Raw genomic sequence first — 16,303 nt, 5'->3', positions numbered from 1 at the left:
TGCTGGCGGTCGGCAGCAAAGCCCTCCTGTCCTCGGAGCTTGCGGGGCGGGAGGTGGGAAGAAGGGCTTTTCTTCCCACCGCCAGCCTTCAGAACAGCCTTCTGAAGGCTGGCAGTGGGAAGAAAAGCCCTTGTCCCCGTCCCCCCCAGCCTTCAGAAGAGGTCGGGGGACAGACTGTCCCTGGACCTGGTCTGAAGGCGGTTTCCCTAGGAACGCATTAATTGATTTTCAATGCATTCCTATGGGAAACCGTGCATTGCAAGACGAAAAACTCGCAAGACGAAGAGACTTGCGGAACGAATTAATTTCGTCTTGCGAGGCACCACTGTACTTTTTATATAGTCAATATAGGCACAGAGTTAATTTTTTTAACATTTTCTAATGGTGGTGTGCCTCGAGATTTTTTTCATGAAAGAAGTGTGCCTTTGCCCAAAAAAGGTTGGGAAACACTGGTCTAAAGAAGAACAAAGAAAGAAGACAAGAAATGGAGAAAGGGAGAGAAAATGGGAAAGAGAGGGAAACTACAGAAAGAAATAAAAATAAAAGGACTTCCAGCTTTCTCTCCTGTAGCTACATATAATATTCATTCCTTAAAACCCAACCATTCTGTCTTCCATAAATCTGTATTGTCTTCAATCTTCAAATCCTGATATTGCAAGTTATTTTCTCTTTCACACAAAAAGTCCCCAGGTCCATGGCAAATCTATGCAAGTGGGCTCTAGAAACACAGAAGTCACGCTGCTATTTTTATTCTTTTTTTAAAAAAGAAATTCTAAGCCTCAAAAATGGGGAAACAAGTTTTTGAAAGGAAAGACTGTAGTTCTTGCTTTCAGGGGTGTCTCATACTGTGGAGAGGTAAAGACCTGGAAATCAGCAAAAGGTTGCATATTGCTAGAGCTCGGCAGCTCTTTGCAAGAGCTGGCAAGCTGCGATTAGGCTGAATACCCCTCTGAGTAAGAATAAATAAAACGCCAGGGCACGACATGTAAGCAGCACAGTTCAAGAAAGTACAGGTTCCGTATGAAACAATCAAATAATCTAAGATCTCTGTGGGATCATGAAAATCTCAGACTTACAAAAACCTATTTTTAAAAGTAAGTTTTCTGGCCGTAGGAGCTGAGGGTGTGTAGACAGATTCTGCTACAGGCTTTTTGCTAGCTTGCTTGTTTACTTGAAAGGTGCAGCCAAAGCTTGTGCCTGAGTTCAGCAAACTGCCGGCATCTCTCAAGCAAATGAAGCGACATATCTTTAGGCTTTGTGGAAAGCGCAGGAGGTCTGAGTGGAGCATCCCCACCTCTGCTCTCTCCGTGCCTAAAGCCTCCAAAACGTCTTCTGCAAACCCCACCTCCTTCCTCCCCTCGCACTGCCCCAGCAAGCCACCGTCAAAGCAAAGAAGAGCGTGGGCTTGGCGTCCCTTGCTGTGGGCTCAGCTCACCTTGTGCATGGCCTCTGGGCGGCAGTGTCCAAGTGGAAGGTGCGCTGGAAGTTGTACAGGCTGACGACTTCTTCATTGAGAGAATCCATTTCTATGCAGCCTTTGTAGTTAGGGTAGCGCAGGGGTGCCGGAGGCTGTGGGTAAGAGAGGAAGCGTCCAGGTTCATGGCCAGGACAGGCGTGACTCTTCTGTTTCAATTTGGTGGGCTAGACCAGCAGCCCCACCAACCCCCTCCAGTACCCTGGGTATTCCAGTTGCTCCTTGGTTGCCTCCATCTCTACATGGACTCGCTTCCCATTTAAGATGCCTAAACCCTTTGCGATTCTGCAGTCCCAGCCTCCTCTTCCCACCCCTAGGACTGTCTGCTGCACCAGGCTTCCCATCTGCGATTTTTCTAATGAACCTACAAAACCTGATCTTCATCCCAGGAGTAGCTCCATCAATAAGCATGCTGACTGGCCAGGCTTCTGCTACCAGTTACAGTCAATGATGAGGTTGCTTGGGGGTTATTATTACTTATATCCCACTGTGATAGGAATTTTGAGGTCTTAGATATATGGCAATGTTCATAAGTGTGCCAACCAAGCACGTACATAGATCAGCATAGGAAGAGACCGACCTGGAACCATTTTGATTCCTAAACTGAGCAAATGTTTTCTCTGCAAGGTCAAAGTGGGAAACCTCCCCATTGTCTCTTTCCTCACAAATCCTGTATTAAGGGCACATTTAAGATATGAATAGGGTGTGAGCCTGTGACCTGGCCCAGGAACTAAGTATTTATCATTACAAAAGACTAGCCAGGATCCCCAGGAAATACCGTATTTTTCGCCCCATAGGACGCCCCGCCCCATAGGACGCACCTAGGGTTTTTTTGGGGGGGAAATAAAGGGGGGGAAATTATTCCCCCCCAGGCACGGAGGCTGGCGCGGGGGAAGCCTGAGCTTCCCCCGACCCCAGCCCCCAGAACAGGCTGCCGCCCCAAGCCTTGCGCGCTGGGTGGGACACACTGCCGGGCGCGCGAGGCTTGCGGACATCTGCCCGAAGCAGGGGGCGGGCTCCGCAGCTCACCCCCTGCTTCGGGCTGCAGGCTGCCGCCCCAAGCCTCGGCGGGCACGCGAGGCTTGCGGATAGCTCCCTGAAGCCTGGAGAGCGAGAGGGGTCGGTGCGCACCAACGCCTCTCGCTCTCCAGGCTTCAGTGAAAGCCTGCATTCGCCCCATAGGACGCACACACATTTCCCCTTCATTTTTGGAGGGGAAAAAGTGTGTCCTATAGGGCGAAAAATATGGTACAATCAAGTAACCTGCTAGACAGGAGATAAACAACATTCAAAATTTCTGTTTTAGACCGCCTTTTTTGTGATGTAGGTATGATGTACCTGAGGGGTGGTCTTAGGTTACACCCCTTCTGTGATGTATGCATGATGTTTCTGTGGGTGGTCTTGATCTACAGGGTGGCAGGCAATTTCAAAAGTCTTTATAAGGCCTTGCGCGCCATTGTTCTGGGTTCCTCCTCCTCTCCTGCGGGTGAGGGGAGCACCCTGTTGCAACAGATCAATAAAGATCAATCTTACTAGCTGCTTTGCTTCTCTGGTTGGCCTCTGCTATTCTCTCCTACCAATAGGGAATCTATGTAAGCACTCTATATGGGCTCTTGGATACCCCATAAGGGAAAAGGGCAATTTTTGTTTACAACACCACCTTCCAAAGGAGCACAGCACGGCAAACATGTCAGGCATAGAGTTGCAGACTTGGGAGGGACCCCAAGAGTCATCTAGCCTAACCCTCTGCAGTACAGGAATCTGTGAGGATACCCAGAGCTCACAGGGTTAACAGCTCAAGGGAAATGATGTCCTGTCACTGGGGGTGTGTTCGCATCTTTGTTATGTGAACGTTTTTACTTTCGGTTTTGGCTGCGACAGGAGAAGCCTCATGTCTTCTCTCTCTCCTGGCTGAATTGTTTGTTTTGCTGCTGTACAATACAGCTTTGTAGAATAGAAGCTGTTGTACGAGAGTTTTACTGCATGGCTGAGATTCCTTCCACACAGGCACACCGCTGCACAAGATTCTCTGCTGAAGCTGGGATAAGCAGGTTGGCACAGTGGAAGCGGACGGGACGCCACAACAGTCCCGCTAATTGCAGCCTTGACGGACTCTCAACAGAACAGAATCACAACTAAAGAATCCCTGGCAGGTGGTGATTCAACACCTGTTTAAAACCCCCAAACAAAGGAGGTCTTAAAACATTTTTAAAGCATTATACAAACAGTGAAGAGCATTCTCTCAGGCAGTGCTTTCAGGCTGCTAGAAACAGTATCTTACAGCCATCATATGCAACCCCTTAAGATTTATTAATAACACGTGCCAAGCTGACGGTGTTATTAGCTGAAATATAAATTTATCTGGGAAGCGAGCCATACATTGTAGGGGGGAGTCTTTGCGTCATTTAATCAATTTGTGCTGGAAATTAGGGGCATTTCATGCTTTCTATCAGGAAAACATTAACTTTCCCATTTGAGTAAAAGGCAACAGCGTGTTCCCTGTGGAGTGTTGCACACATTTAAAACAGATGTTTTGATATACACCTGGCTATGTGCTTAGTATTGCTCAATGACGGTCCCTGCTGAAAACGCCATGTGCAACAGTAAAGGCTTGCCTGACCCAAACCACAAATGGCTGCTACTGGTGTTGGTGATCTGGTGTTACAATAACAGCAGAAAGAGCATCCCCACTCCATGCCCCCCTCCACTACTAGTCTGGCCAGCCCATCTCACCGTGAAGCTGGAGGGGTAGCCGCCCACGTACAAGACCACGTTCTGGGGCTTGAAGTTGAACAGTCCCTGCTCTCCTTTGGCAACGCTGTCGCCTTTTGTCTCGTGCAACGTTTGCTTCTCCACCGTCACAGACATGTGCCCGTACTGCAAAATCCTGCAAGGAAGGATGGAAGGAGATAGGCTGAACAATGCAAAGAGCAGAGGCTAAATAAAACAAGCACAAAGGACACTTGCCAGGCCTCCCAGCGGAACAGCTCTGAATCCTAAATGTCAGAGCAATTTCTTTTATTTCCCAAACAGAAATGATTGGCCCAAGTCTTCTTACCCAACAAGCAATGTCCCACATTCTAAACAAAGAAATACTGCATTAGAATGCTCTCTCTTTCTCTCTCACACACATTCATTTCTCCCACCTTCTCCCTTCCATACCTGTTGATGCTGACTGCTGCAAATTGCTCTCCAATTTCTTCATCAACAGATAAATGTGTTGGTTCCTCATCCCCCAGTCTGTAGACCCATTGAACCTTGCGGTCTTTCAGGATGACGCCCATGTAGTCACCAGTGCCCTGGATATGCACAGTACAAGCACAAGTCACCAGGAATGCTTGACATCTCCTTGCCAAGGCCATCCCTTGGGCAACTCTCTTGGTGCTGGTTACAGACTGCGATGGATGTACAAACTCAGGAGTTTGCACAGCTTGCTGCTCACCTTAATCATGTCAACATACTTGTTATCATATACCCGATGTGACTCTGTGCCAAAAAAAATGGCTTTTTATCTGCATGCAGCACAGACACACCGCTATCAAGCAGTGACATCAGCATGCAAAGATGTTGTGCAATTGCTCTCCCCACCCCCAATGCCATGCTTCTCATATTCTCTCTCACAGAAGCAAATGTACTTACATTCCTGTGCCCCAGGTACAACACAAAGCGCCCCGGGTCATCTCCGTTTTGACGCCTCTGCCTCGGTTTGGGCTCTGGATTCTGGATGTAGAATTTGAGGGAGGTGTAGGCAGCCAAATCCTGAAGGTTGCTGGGAGTCCGGATCTGCACACCTGAAGTTCCATTGAACTTCACTGGGACTTTGATCTAGAAGCCAAGAAATCAAACCAACAGAGGATGACATTGTCTCTGAAGAAGGGATCCGAAAGGTAGAATCTGTTGCACTTGAAATATTCAGCTAGGTTTCACTCAGAGGAGACCCACTGAAATTAATGAACATGACCACTCAGTAAGGCCCATTCAGGCCCAAAAGTAAGGTCTACCATTGATGAAAATTTTCATTGATTACAACCCCTATCTCCATCCTTAAAAACCTTCACTGCACAAACTTCTTGCACTGAACGCCTGGCCACCCTGATAGGGTCAAAGCTTCTCCTGGTGGTTGGAATAAAAACTGTTTGGGGAAGGGAGAGCATGAGCATCAGTTGGCAGAGCATGAGACACTTAAGCTGAGGTTCAAGTTCCACATTGGGTGAAAGATTCCTGCACTTAAGGAGATTCACCAAATGAGCTTCGTGGTCCCAATTCTTTAAGTCAAATCCTTCACTGGCCCTGCAAAGAGCTGTTCTCTCATTTCAGGTTGAATGTTTTAAAATATCCAAGGACTGATGCAAGACACAAATGGGGAAACCCATGGCCCTCCAGATGACATTGGGCTCCAACTCTCCCATCAGACACCACCAAAAACATGGCTGATGGCAGCCACAGACCGCCAAACCCAGAGAGCCACAAGCTTCCTATTCCTGGCCAGTGAATCTCCTTGGGCGCAAGGCAACATCTAAGCCAAGCTGGAACCTTCTCTCGTGGGTTTCTGGAACAAGGTAGGCAAAGGTAAAGGGACCCCTGACCATTAGGTCCAGTCATGGCTGACTCTGGGGTTGGGGCACTCATCTCATTTTACTGGCCGAGGGAGCCGGCATACAGCTTCCGCGTCATGTGGCCAGCATGACTAAGCTGCTTCTGGCGAACCAGAGCAGCGCATGGAAATGCCGTTTACCTTCCCGCTGGAGAGGTACCTATTTATCTACTTGCACTTTGATGTGCTTTCGAACTGCTAGGTTGGCAGGAGCTGGGACCGAGCAACGGGAGCTCAACCTGTCGCGGGGATTTGAACCGCCGACCTTCTGATTGGCAAGTCCTAGGCTCTGTGGTTTAACCCACAGCGCCACCCTCTACAAGGTAGAGGTCTGCTTTTGAGCCCTGGAGTAGAAGCAAAGAGACTTATCGGCTGACTCTCTGACTCTCTGTGTCTGTACCTTACTGACGGCATTCCGGGCCAGCGAGATCAGCTGGCGCACCCGCAGGATGTTATCTGAAACAGTTGCGTTGTGGCTCCTTCTGTTCTCCAGACTGCTCAGCTTTCCCAGGAGCAATGGGAGGGTGCTCTCAAGGCTTGAGACTGGAAGGCAGGAAAGAAAACAAACCCAATGGGACAGCATGAGCTAGAGAACAGGCACAGGACTGGCGGCTGAGAGTAGAAAGGGAGTTTAAAGAGTAGACACATTTCTGGGAAACAGGATATCGACACCTGAAAAGTAGGACCAACATAAGAACAGCCTGCTGGATCGGGACAGCGGCTGACTCACCTCAAAAAAGGGACTGTAGCTTGCAAGCTTGCTGAGCTCCTGCTGAGCTACCACTCTCAGCTTAATAGTAATAGTAATAGTAATTTACTATTCGTACCCCAACCATCTGGCTGGGTTTCCACAGCCACTCTGGGAGGTTTCCAACAAAGATTAAAAATACATTAAAATGTCACACATTAAAATTTTTCCTCAACAGGGCTGCCTTCAGATGTCTTCTAAATGTCAGGTAGTTGTTTATCTCTTTGACATCTGATGGGAGGGCGTTCCACAGGGCGGGCGCCACTACCGAGAAGGCCCTCTGCCTGGTTCCTTGTAACTTGGCTTCTTGCAGCAAGGGAACCACCAGAAGGCCCTTGGAGCTGGACCTCAGTGTCCGGGCAGAATGATGGGGGAGGAGACGCTCCTTCAGATATACTGGACCGAGGCCGTTTAGGGCTTTAAACGTCAACACCAACACTTTGAATTGAATTGAATTTGAATTGTGAACCTGACCTGCACATACTTGTCTTACGTTTATAATTCAGGAGCTGAAGTAGAAAGTTATATCTTTGGAATTTTGACTGTCCAATTGTCTTAAGCTCAGTGATAGCTGCTCTCCTGGAACAATGCTCTTAAAAGCAATCATGCCAGACTGTAAAAAGCAGACACAACCTCGCACAACACCGCAACCCCTTTTGCAAGCTCTCTTACTGCCATTTTTATTCCGGTCCTCTCTTAAACAAGATCCCCATTGAACTGTCAAGTCATTGCCACAGAGGCAACTGCAGAAAAATTACTAATTTCATTCCTGACTCATATTAATTATGTGTTCTGACAATCTGATTGCCTGTCCCAGTAGTCACCGACATATAATAAAGCAGGGCATAAGAGAAGCTGAAATTATTTACTGACTGGGAGAAAGAATATAGCAGGTGATTAATTACCTAAATGGCCGGTGTCGAAAGGCCAGAAGGCAAAAAAGAGAACAATTTATTATATTTTTTTCACTTTAGCACTCTGCCAGAAAAAGAATTAATGCCATAAGACACACACAATTACAAATCAAGTACAAACAGTGGAACGGACAATGTGAAAAAGTGTACAGGTGGTAAGAAATGAAAAGAGTCTATTTGGCCTGTCACATTGGACATTGGACAGAAAAGCAAATAACAATAGTTAGAAATTCATTCAGTTTGCTTTTCAATGGAGCCAAAGCATTTTGATCGTCTTCAAACCAGTCTCCACCTCACCCCCGAAAAAGTACAGATATATTTAAACGTGACTGTTTTGTACCTGTGTTCCTGGCATCTCGAACAGCTTGATTTAAATCGTTGCTTTTAAGGTCCCCATATTGTTCCTTCCATTCATCAAGATTCTTCTTCATATCGCTCAGTCTACCTTCCATCCTAGCCACTGTTTCACTGGCCTCTGCAGCAGCGTCTTTCGCACTCTGGATGGCCTCTGAGGTGCCATCTTGCAAAGGAAGGAAGGTAAGTTGTAAACAAAGACAAGAGAAAGGAAGTTTTTAATGCTAAAGTTCTTAATGTTTAATGTATGTGTTCTATATGTCAATAAATAATTTTAATAAGGAAAAAAATGAAGTTTTTAACGTTTAGGGAAGTTTTTAATTTATTCTGTTTTAATGTTCTGTTGAAAGCTGCCCAGAGTGGCTGGGGAAACCCAGCCAGATGGGTGGGGTAGAAATAATAAATTCTTAATTATTACAGAAGATAAGCCACAAACATCTGCACCAGTGCAGATTCATTTCAGCTTAAGAAAAGCAAATATATGAGTTGGCAAGCGTCGTGTGGAAGAAGCCCACAGACTATTTCTGTGCCACACTAATGATAATAATAAATTCTGTTTCATTTAAACCGTTTGGTTGGGGTGGGGAATCATCAGACAGACGCCGGGATTTGGTTAATTATGTAATTTCAGTGTTTTATCGTAAGGATATAAAGCAAAGGGCCTTGAATCAAGCACTGCTTGGCTTTGGGTGGTGGAACCTGGAACATGCATGCTCGGAAGTGACATGGATTTGCTAACTTGAGCAGAACAATTAGTGCTAACAGCAGAAGAGGCCGCAGTGGGTTAGAGCACCCAGAATGTTAAGAGGAAACTTCACAGGGGCGTTTATGAAGGGACTGAAACATGGACAAACCTTGGACCGTGTCCAGAGTGCTCTTCACCAACTGCAGCTGTTTCAGAAGTTGCTCCTTCTTTGTTTGCATGCCAGCCAATCTGTCCTTGGCCGCCTGCAGTGCTCCCTTGATGTCTTGGATGAAAATAAACAAAGTCGCAGGGTTACAGATCTACAAATCAGGGTTGCTGAAACGAGGCGTCTCTACTCAGTTGTGCTGTGGAAAAGGCCTGGTATAAATGAATCTCTGGGTCTTGGACTTTTAAGTATAGGAACATAGGAAGCTGCCTTTTCCCATCAGTCCATTTAGCTCAATACTGGCAACACTGATTGGCAACAGCAGTCCAGGGCTTCAGACTAGAGAACAATAACTTCAATTTGTTATTGGTCAGCAAAGGGTCTGCTGATTTTTCTCTTACCTCCACTGAGCCTCCTCTGCTCCCTCTTCACAGCTTCTCCCAACGCAGTACTGTTTTTCTTCATCTCTTTTGACACAGCCCCAAGATCATCTAAGATGACACTCTGTAAGCACAGAAGACAACTGTTCACACCTTACCTGCCAAGTAACCCACAGAACATCTGGAACCCTTGGCTCACCTCTAACTTCCATTGGACTTCCCCTCATGGAACCTTGTCCATTTCCTCCCTGGTCCATGTCCCCACTATACCATGAGTCCCTAAGAGGTAAGGGACCCCTGGATGGTTAAGCCCAGTCAAAGGCAACTCTGGGGTTGAGGCGCTCATCTCACTTTCAGACCGAGGGAGATGGTGTTTGTCCACAGACAGCTTTCTGGGTCATGTGGCCAGCATGACTAAGCTGCTTCTGGCACAACGGAACACCATGATGGAAACCAGAGCGCATGGAAAGGTCATTTATGTTAAGTTGTGGGTGAACATATCAGACAACACAGCGATTCTTCAAATAGCTCTTGTTTATTCACAGGCCAGAACAGAACTGAACTGAAGGGTTCAGCCAGCCTGCTTATATAGAGCTCCACTACAATGCAACTGTTAACACTTTCTGTAACTATCCAATCACTGAATGTCACTTTCAATCCCTTATTTGTATATGTGGACCTGAGTGAAAACTATCTACAGTATCCCCCTGCTGGCCCAGGGTGAGAACTTCAGTACATAACAGTTTACCATCCTGCCACAGCGGTACTTATTTATCTACTTGCACTGGCGTGCTTTCGAACTGCTAGGTTGGCAGGAGCTGGGACAGAGCAACGGGAGCTCGCCCTGTCGTGGGGATTCGAACTGCCGACCTTCTGATTGGCAAGCGCAAGAGGCTCAGTGGTTTAGACCACAGAGCCACCCACATCCCACACAAGTCTCTAACCTCTACACATGTTTGCAAATAGGACAGAATCCCTGTCACTGAGTGGCTGGTAGTTCTGCTAACTAAACTGAATGGAGCATTTCAAGTCCAATTCAATGTATTTATTGGTTAATGCAACTGCATGATTTCCTTGCATGATCTGGCTTTCCAGGCTAGGGCCAAGTGTATCCGCAAAGCTCAGAAGAGTGCATAAACAGGCAGGAACATGCCGGCTGCCAATAGCCCTCCCCTGGCAAGAGATGTCAATTTGCCAGGTTCTTTCTCCCTTTTCCTGCCAACAAGCTCTGCAAACACAGCCGTCTGTCTGCAAGGCATCTGGGGAAAGGGAGCAAATCACATGAAAAGGAGCCAGCCCTCCTCGCCAGTCGCAGCTGCTGCACGAGGGAGCCTGGCACAGTCTTGGTTAAGCAGGTAAGCACAGAGCAGATGAGTGAAGGTGCCCTGTGTTCTCTGACACCAGTGTCCTTGCAGGTGCGCAAGCTGCAGCCAAGATTTCTTATGTCTGCTGGGGGTGGGGAATAAGAGACTCATACCATCAAAGCTTCGCCGGCAGCATTATAAGCTTCATTGGCCGCTCGCTCCGCATTCCCCACTGCCTCAATGATGCTGGCGTAGGCGTTGGAGGCATTGACTGCCCGCTGGATGAATCCATCCTGGTTCGTGCCATGGATGATGCTGTTTTCGGAGGACAAATATGTAAATGGGAGGATGTCTGCCATTAGCCCTAGAGCTGAAGTCCACCTGCTGCATCAAGGCTGAGCGGTTCAAAGGTACTGTGGCCTGGAGTCCTTTCTACAGCCCTGGCCAGAGAACTGGTTAGCATCTTCAAACGTGGCAGGATGGAACTTCCTGAACATCATTTCCATTCTCTTAGCGCTGCTGCGCCTTTAGGGCAGGGCTGAGGAACCCTACGACTGCTGAGATTTTTTTCTTTAAATACCCAGATAGAAAATAACTCATTACATGGTGAAGAATGAAAAGATTTAAGGGCCTCCTATATAAACTACCAAGTTACGGGGCAGGTAGAGATGCGGTCACAATGGAACCAACCTTAAATTGTGCTCCTGCTTGGGCAAGGAAGGCTTGCTGTCAGTGCTGATCAGCTGATTGGCACTGGCAGTAAGCCCTGGATGGATTGGCCATGCTACGGGGAGCTCCCAGCTGGGGACTTTGTAGTCCAGCCAATCCTTGCACAGAGCAGGCTTGCTGTATGTACCAATCAGCTAATCGGCACTTACAGCAAACGCTGCTGGGCTTGGGTCTTGCTGCTAATGCAAATCAAGAACGTTCTTTCTGCAGGCACCGACAGAGGAAGAAAATCAATAAGTGACTAACAGGTGGGCAGCCCCTGTCAAAATAGCCAGTTGGCCAGATCCTGTCCCTACTCCTGATGTAAAGGTAGAAAGAACACCTCTTCTTTTGAAAAATGAACACATATAAGGCTCAACTGTTGCCACACGGGTAATAAGGCATAGTGCCACTTTTTCATATTATGCAACAGATCTAGGTAATACTGTATTTTTCTGTGTATAAGACGATTTTTTTTATTAGGCAGGTGAGTGATTTTTTGCAATCCCCCCCCCCAAAGCTTAACAGCTCTGGGCAATCTCCCCCTCCCCCATTTCCTTAATTTGGAGCCCCCCCCAAAATAGGGGTCATCTTATACACGGAGGCGTGTTAAACACAGAAAAATATGGTATGCAGTATAAGCAAGTACTCTTAATCGACGTTATTAGAAGGAGACTCCCAGCACAGAAGTCCACGTGAGCTAGGAAATGAGAGCTCAAGGCCCAGGCAACAAAGAAGGAGCCCTTACCTGGACAAGTTTCTTGCTAGCTCATCCAGAAGCTTTGCATGCTCTTCAGCTGCCTCAACGACTGGGATCTTGGTGCTGGCGAGAGAGTATTCCTTTGCCTTCTCTGACAAGGGGTATCTGGCACCATCCAGCTGGGCTGCTAACTTCTCAGATTCCTACAGGATAACAAGGGGCGTTGGCCAGCATTCATTAACCTTGCAAGTCCTGCTTCTCCAATTCCTTCTTTCTCTGGCAGCATATGGATTTCAGTAGGACTGGAGACCCTTCTCCCCCCCCCTATCAAACATCTGAATGCCCTCCTCCACTCTGCTTGTTTTCAGTAAAAAAAACAACCCACTGTGTGCAAATGGGTTTCACAGGGTGCATTGATGATATACTACTATTTTATCTTCCCAGGTGTTCTCCAAATGGTATCTAGAAACTGTTCAAAAACAATACACAGGGAGCAAACAAACTGGAATGCCTCGCTGGAGGCTAAGGTGCAAAAAAACCCAGCTTGCTGGAGCTATGTGGAAACTTAAGGACTCCTATAAAAGATATCCAAACATGAAGAATTTGACTTACTGCTGAACTGTGCAGGCAAGAGTAACCTGTTCGTCACAACCCAAAGGGAAAAGTAGGGAATGGGAGCTGGCTGGAATTGCCACAAGAGGCAATCATCATTTTAGGAACAAAGTTTGTCCTGTAGTTCTTAAGAGGGCAGACACCAGATTGGAGTTAGAGGATGTCTGCTCTTATTCTTCTGTCTGCTACAACACAATCATCTTGTCTGTCATATTTGCGTCCTCTTCTCAGCCTAGCAAGCAGCAGCATCTTGAATCTCCTGCCCCCCCCCACCTTTCAGACTTGCTGGGAAGCCTGAGTTTTGCACCACTCACCTCCTTGGCATTTTCTATTATCTGCAGGAAATCAGAGACCTGGGCAAGGGAATCTTCAGCCATGCGCAAGGTATCCCGGACAAGGCCAAACTGTTCTTGCAGTTCCTTGCTCTTTTGCTGTAATATAAAAATAGCCCCATAACATTGACTGCTGCAGCTTAACTTTAAAATCCAGAATCATTTTAACACTTTTCCTAAGGTTCTCATCATATGGCATAGAGTGGTTCTATAATGGCACACACTTCCCAAATTATCATGGATGCTTTAGCTGAGATTCCTGCTTTACTGGGCATTGGACCAGATGGCCCTTGGGGTCCAATTCCAGCTCTGCAATTCCATGATTCTCACCCCCTTGTTTCAGGATGCAGAACCAGCCTAGCTCCAGAACACCTTTCCTCTCAAGTCCCTACACTGAATTGATGCATAATGCAGTCTTCCTTGGAAATGTCATGAGCCAAGAGTTTCCACCACCAAACTGGCACATCTATTTGTTCGTAATTAACAGAGGTCACACAAAACTTCCATGAGCATGTGACCAACAGACACAGTTAATTCCCTCTAATGTGCCACCTGCGCCATTTCAGGCCTGTGGCAGTCCTTAGAATGTTGTAAGAAAATGACGCCAGATAATTCGAATCTCAATTTGCACCTGACCTACAATTTCTTCACTCGAGTCACATTTTTAAAACAGATTTTCTCTCCTATGAGGGGGGAAATTGCATTTGCACGTCCTGACAAGTCTCCCTCTCACTCGCTGAATTACCTGTGAGATGGCCAAGTCGCCTCCGAGTGCTAACCTCAAAACATTAAAAACTAGCACCATGGAGACATGACTTTTAAAAGATATGGCAGGCAGAAATCCAACCTGCATTTGGAAAGCCAATTGAGGGGCCTCAGGAAGCCAAGTTACACTTTGCTGGTGCAGACAGAGATCCATTGAGCAGCTAAGCAGGGTGGATTGGATTTAAATCAAATCAATTTAAATCACGATTTAAATCACTAGTCAGTAAGCCTTGATTTAAATCATTATTATTTTTTACAGAAAGACTCATTCTTGCTGGCATAATCTAAATATTTACAACCAGATGAAGGTTTCATTTTTTTGATTAATAAATTTTCAGAGTCACTTTTACAGTTATATAAAAAATTGCTGATTTGGTTATGCTATTAGAAATGCATAGACAGATAATTATGAGATTATTGTGAGGTTTAATAAGTTAACTGTTTATATTTGGAGAACTTTTCTGCTGTACTTTATTGGAAGGTGAAAAATAATCATTTCCTGAATAACAATTTAAACAATTTATTTAACTAAAACAATAACACTATAGCAAATGTATCCATGTTTGTTAAGTGATGTTGTTAAATGGTTTTTTTAAAAATAAAAACTTAAACTGAGTTTTAGCACACATGAAAAACTTAAATCCTCATTTCCTGATGAATAGCCTTTGGACTATAATGTAACTTAAACAGAAAACTATATTTAGAATTATTTTCACTCCAAAAGCACTTTATTTTAAAAATCCGATTGAAATTTTAAAAAATCCAATTTAAATTTAAAAAATCTGATTTATTTTATTTTATTTTAGATCATTGATTTTTATCCACCCTGCTGCTAAGTCATGGTGTGATTCAAAGAAAGGCATTATGACCGACTGATAGGGGAGGAAACAAAAAGCTACTGCCAACATTTGCCCTCTGCTATTTGAAAACTATGTGTTTTCCCCATTTGCTGAAAGAATTCCCAAATCTGCTAGCCCTCTTTTGCAGCCTGAAAATGGAACCTGTGGATGCAGTACAGCATTTTTAGTCCAGTACTGAAAGGCGCATTTGGTTGTCACTGGCTGAATATGGGGAAAGGACAGGGTCTCCCCTGCAGTGGTTTCCCATTGAGTGGCTTATCAATGCATCTCTTTCTGCCACCAATGCTAGAATACAGAACCCCCTTGTATGTGGCAGTCCCTCTGAAATTCCCTCTGGCAGAGCGGCTCCCTCAGCACTTCCAGCTCCCTCCTCGTACCTGGGTCTCCTCCAGGTGATTACGATTTAGGCTGTTGAGGTCCTCTGTCTGACGGGTTTTATTCACAGCTTCGTTCAGAGCATCTCGCAGGTCCATCAGTTCTGAACTGTACTGATCCAGCTGGCCGTTGATTTGGTCCAGCAGTTCTCGGTTGGACTCCAACTTGTTGAAGAGCTCGGTTTTCACACGGTCCAGCACTGGCAGAACAAGAGCTCAAAAAAGTTAAAACTGTTCAGTGTCTACTAGTCTTGCACAGGCCACAGGGAAGGCACCGCAGGTGCTGTTTAAAGTACGAAAATAAATTTCGAAGAGCTCCAAACTGAGTGGGTGCAGGGATTGGCGTGCAAAGCCACAGACAATTTGGGACCATGAACCTTAACAGGTCATCTCATCACCTAGAATTAGATACACTTTCAGGTGCCATCCTATTAGGAGGCCTTGTCGGAGAGAATCTCCGCTACGCCAAGCTGATAAAGCTCATCTTCCTGAATCGCCCTCCGATGTGATTAACGACCTGAGCCTTTGATGAGGCTGCAGGCACATTCTCATTCAGCAGAGAATCAAAACAGCACTCGGAAGTGATGAGATTTATGGCTACATCGCTATGCTTTATTCTCTAGCTACGCAGACAGAAAAGAAAAATACATCCTCTCTCTGTGAGAGCAGAGAGCAACTGGAAAACAAAGGAACAGGAAACCAGTAACATCCTGTCTTCCGCGAGACTGCCAACAGCCTGGAATGTGTGGAATGCAAAACAGAGTCTTGTGACTCCAATGCACTGCACAGTGGCAAACAGAAACTAACAGCCTGTTCCAAGCGATGCCAGAATCGGGTCTTTAGTGTAGCAGCACCTGCTCTTTGGAACTCCCACTGAATGTCAGATTGCCTATCAATTCTCTACTGTCTTTTCAGCACCTGCTAAAGACAACAAGGCTTCTAAATGGAAACCTTTATCCCAGCTGGGACCTGTAGTACAGGCTTCCTCAACCTCGGCCCTCCAGATGTTTTTGGCCTACAACTCCCATGATCCCTAGCTAGCAGGACCAGTGGTCAGGGATGATGGGAATTGTAGTCTCAAAACATTTGGAAGGCAGAGGTTGAGGAAGCCTGCTGTAGTAGATTTAGGCTGATTTTAGGTATGTGCTGTGAAAAAGCAACCTATATTAAAAAGTTAAAGCAACAGCATATATAAAAACTTAAACACACTGTGTTTTTATGTATGCAGTTACTTTAACTGTTTTTAACATAGGTTGCTTTTTCACACATGCTCTTATTACATTGCAAATCACTCTGGGATGCCTCATGGGAAGTGATTCATGCTGAAACAATA

At 46.0% G+C, this 16,303-nt stretch overlaps 1 protein-coding gene across 2 annotated transcripts in view; it reads right to left on the bottom strand.

Annotated features, from left to right (window-relative positions):
* LAMA5 (laminin subunit alpha 5) overlaps positions 1-16,303 on the bottom strand; it is a 200,918-nt gene that overhangs the window by 21,003 nt on the left and 163,612 nt on the right. For both annotated transcript variants that reach the window (XM_081916565.1, XM_081916566.1), the window contains exons 53-64: positions 14,974-15,170; positions 12,954-13,070; positions 12,076-12,230; positions 10,793-10,934; positions 9,337-9,439; positions 8,939-9,052; positions 8,071-8,250; positions 6,469-6,611; positions 5,114-5,299; positions 4,637-4,773; positions 4,208-4,361; positions 1,436-1,569 (exon numbers count right to left, since the gene is read on the bottom strand). In XM_081916565.1, the coding sequence (XP_081772691.1) occupies positions 1,436-1,569; positions 4,208-4,361; positions 4,637-4,773; positions 5,114-5,299; positions 6,469-6,611; positions 8,071-8,250; positions 8,939-9,052; positions 9,337-9,439; positions 10,793-10,934; positions 12,076-12,230; positions 12,954-13,070; positions 14,974-15,170 (1,762 nt within the window). The remainder of the gene's footprint in view (positions 1-1,435; positions 1,570-4,207; positions 4,362-4,636; positions 4,774-5,113; positions 5,300-6,468; positions 6,612-8,070; positions 8,251-8,938; positions 9,053-9,336; positions 9,440-10,792; positions 10,935-12,075; positions 12,231-12,953; positions 13,071-14,973; positions 15,171-16,303) is intronic.

The sequence above is a fragment of the Podarcis melisellensis genome, assembly GCF_964234715.1.
Source record: "Podarcis melisellensis genome assembly, chromosome: 6".
Classification (NCBI taxonomy): domain Eukaryota; kingdom Metazoa; phylum Chordata; class Lepidosauria; order Squamata; family Lacertidae; genus Podarcis; species Podarcis melisellensis.
The sequence above is the reverse complement of the archived record's forward strand: the minus strand, read 5'-3'. Positions and strand labels throughout refer to the sequence as shown.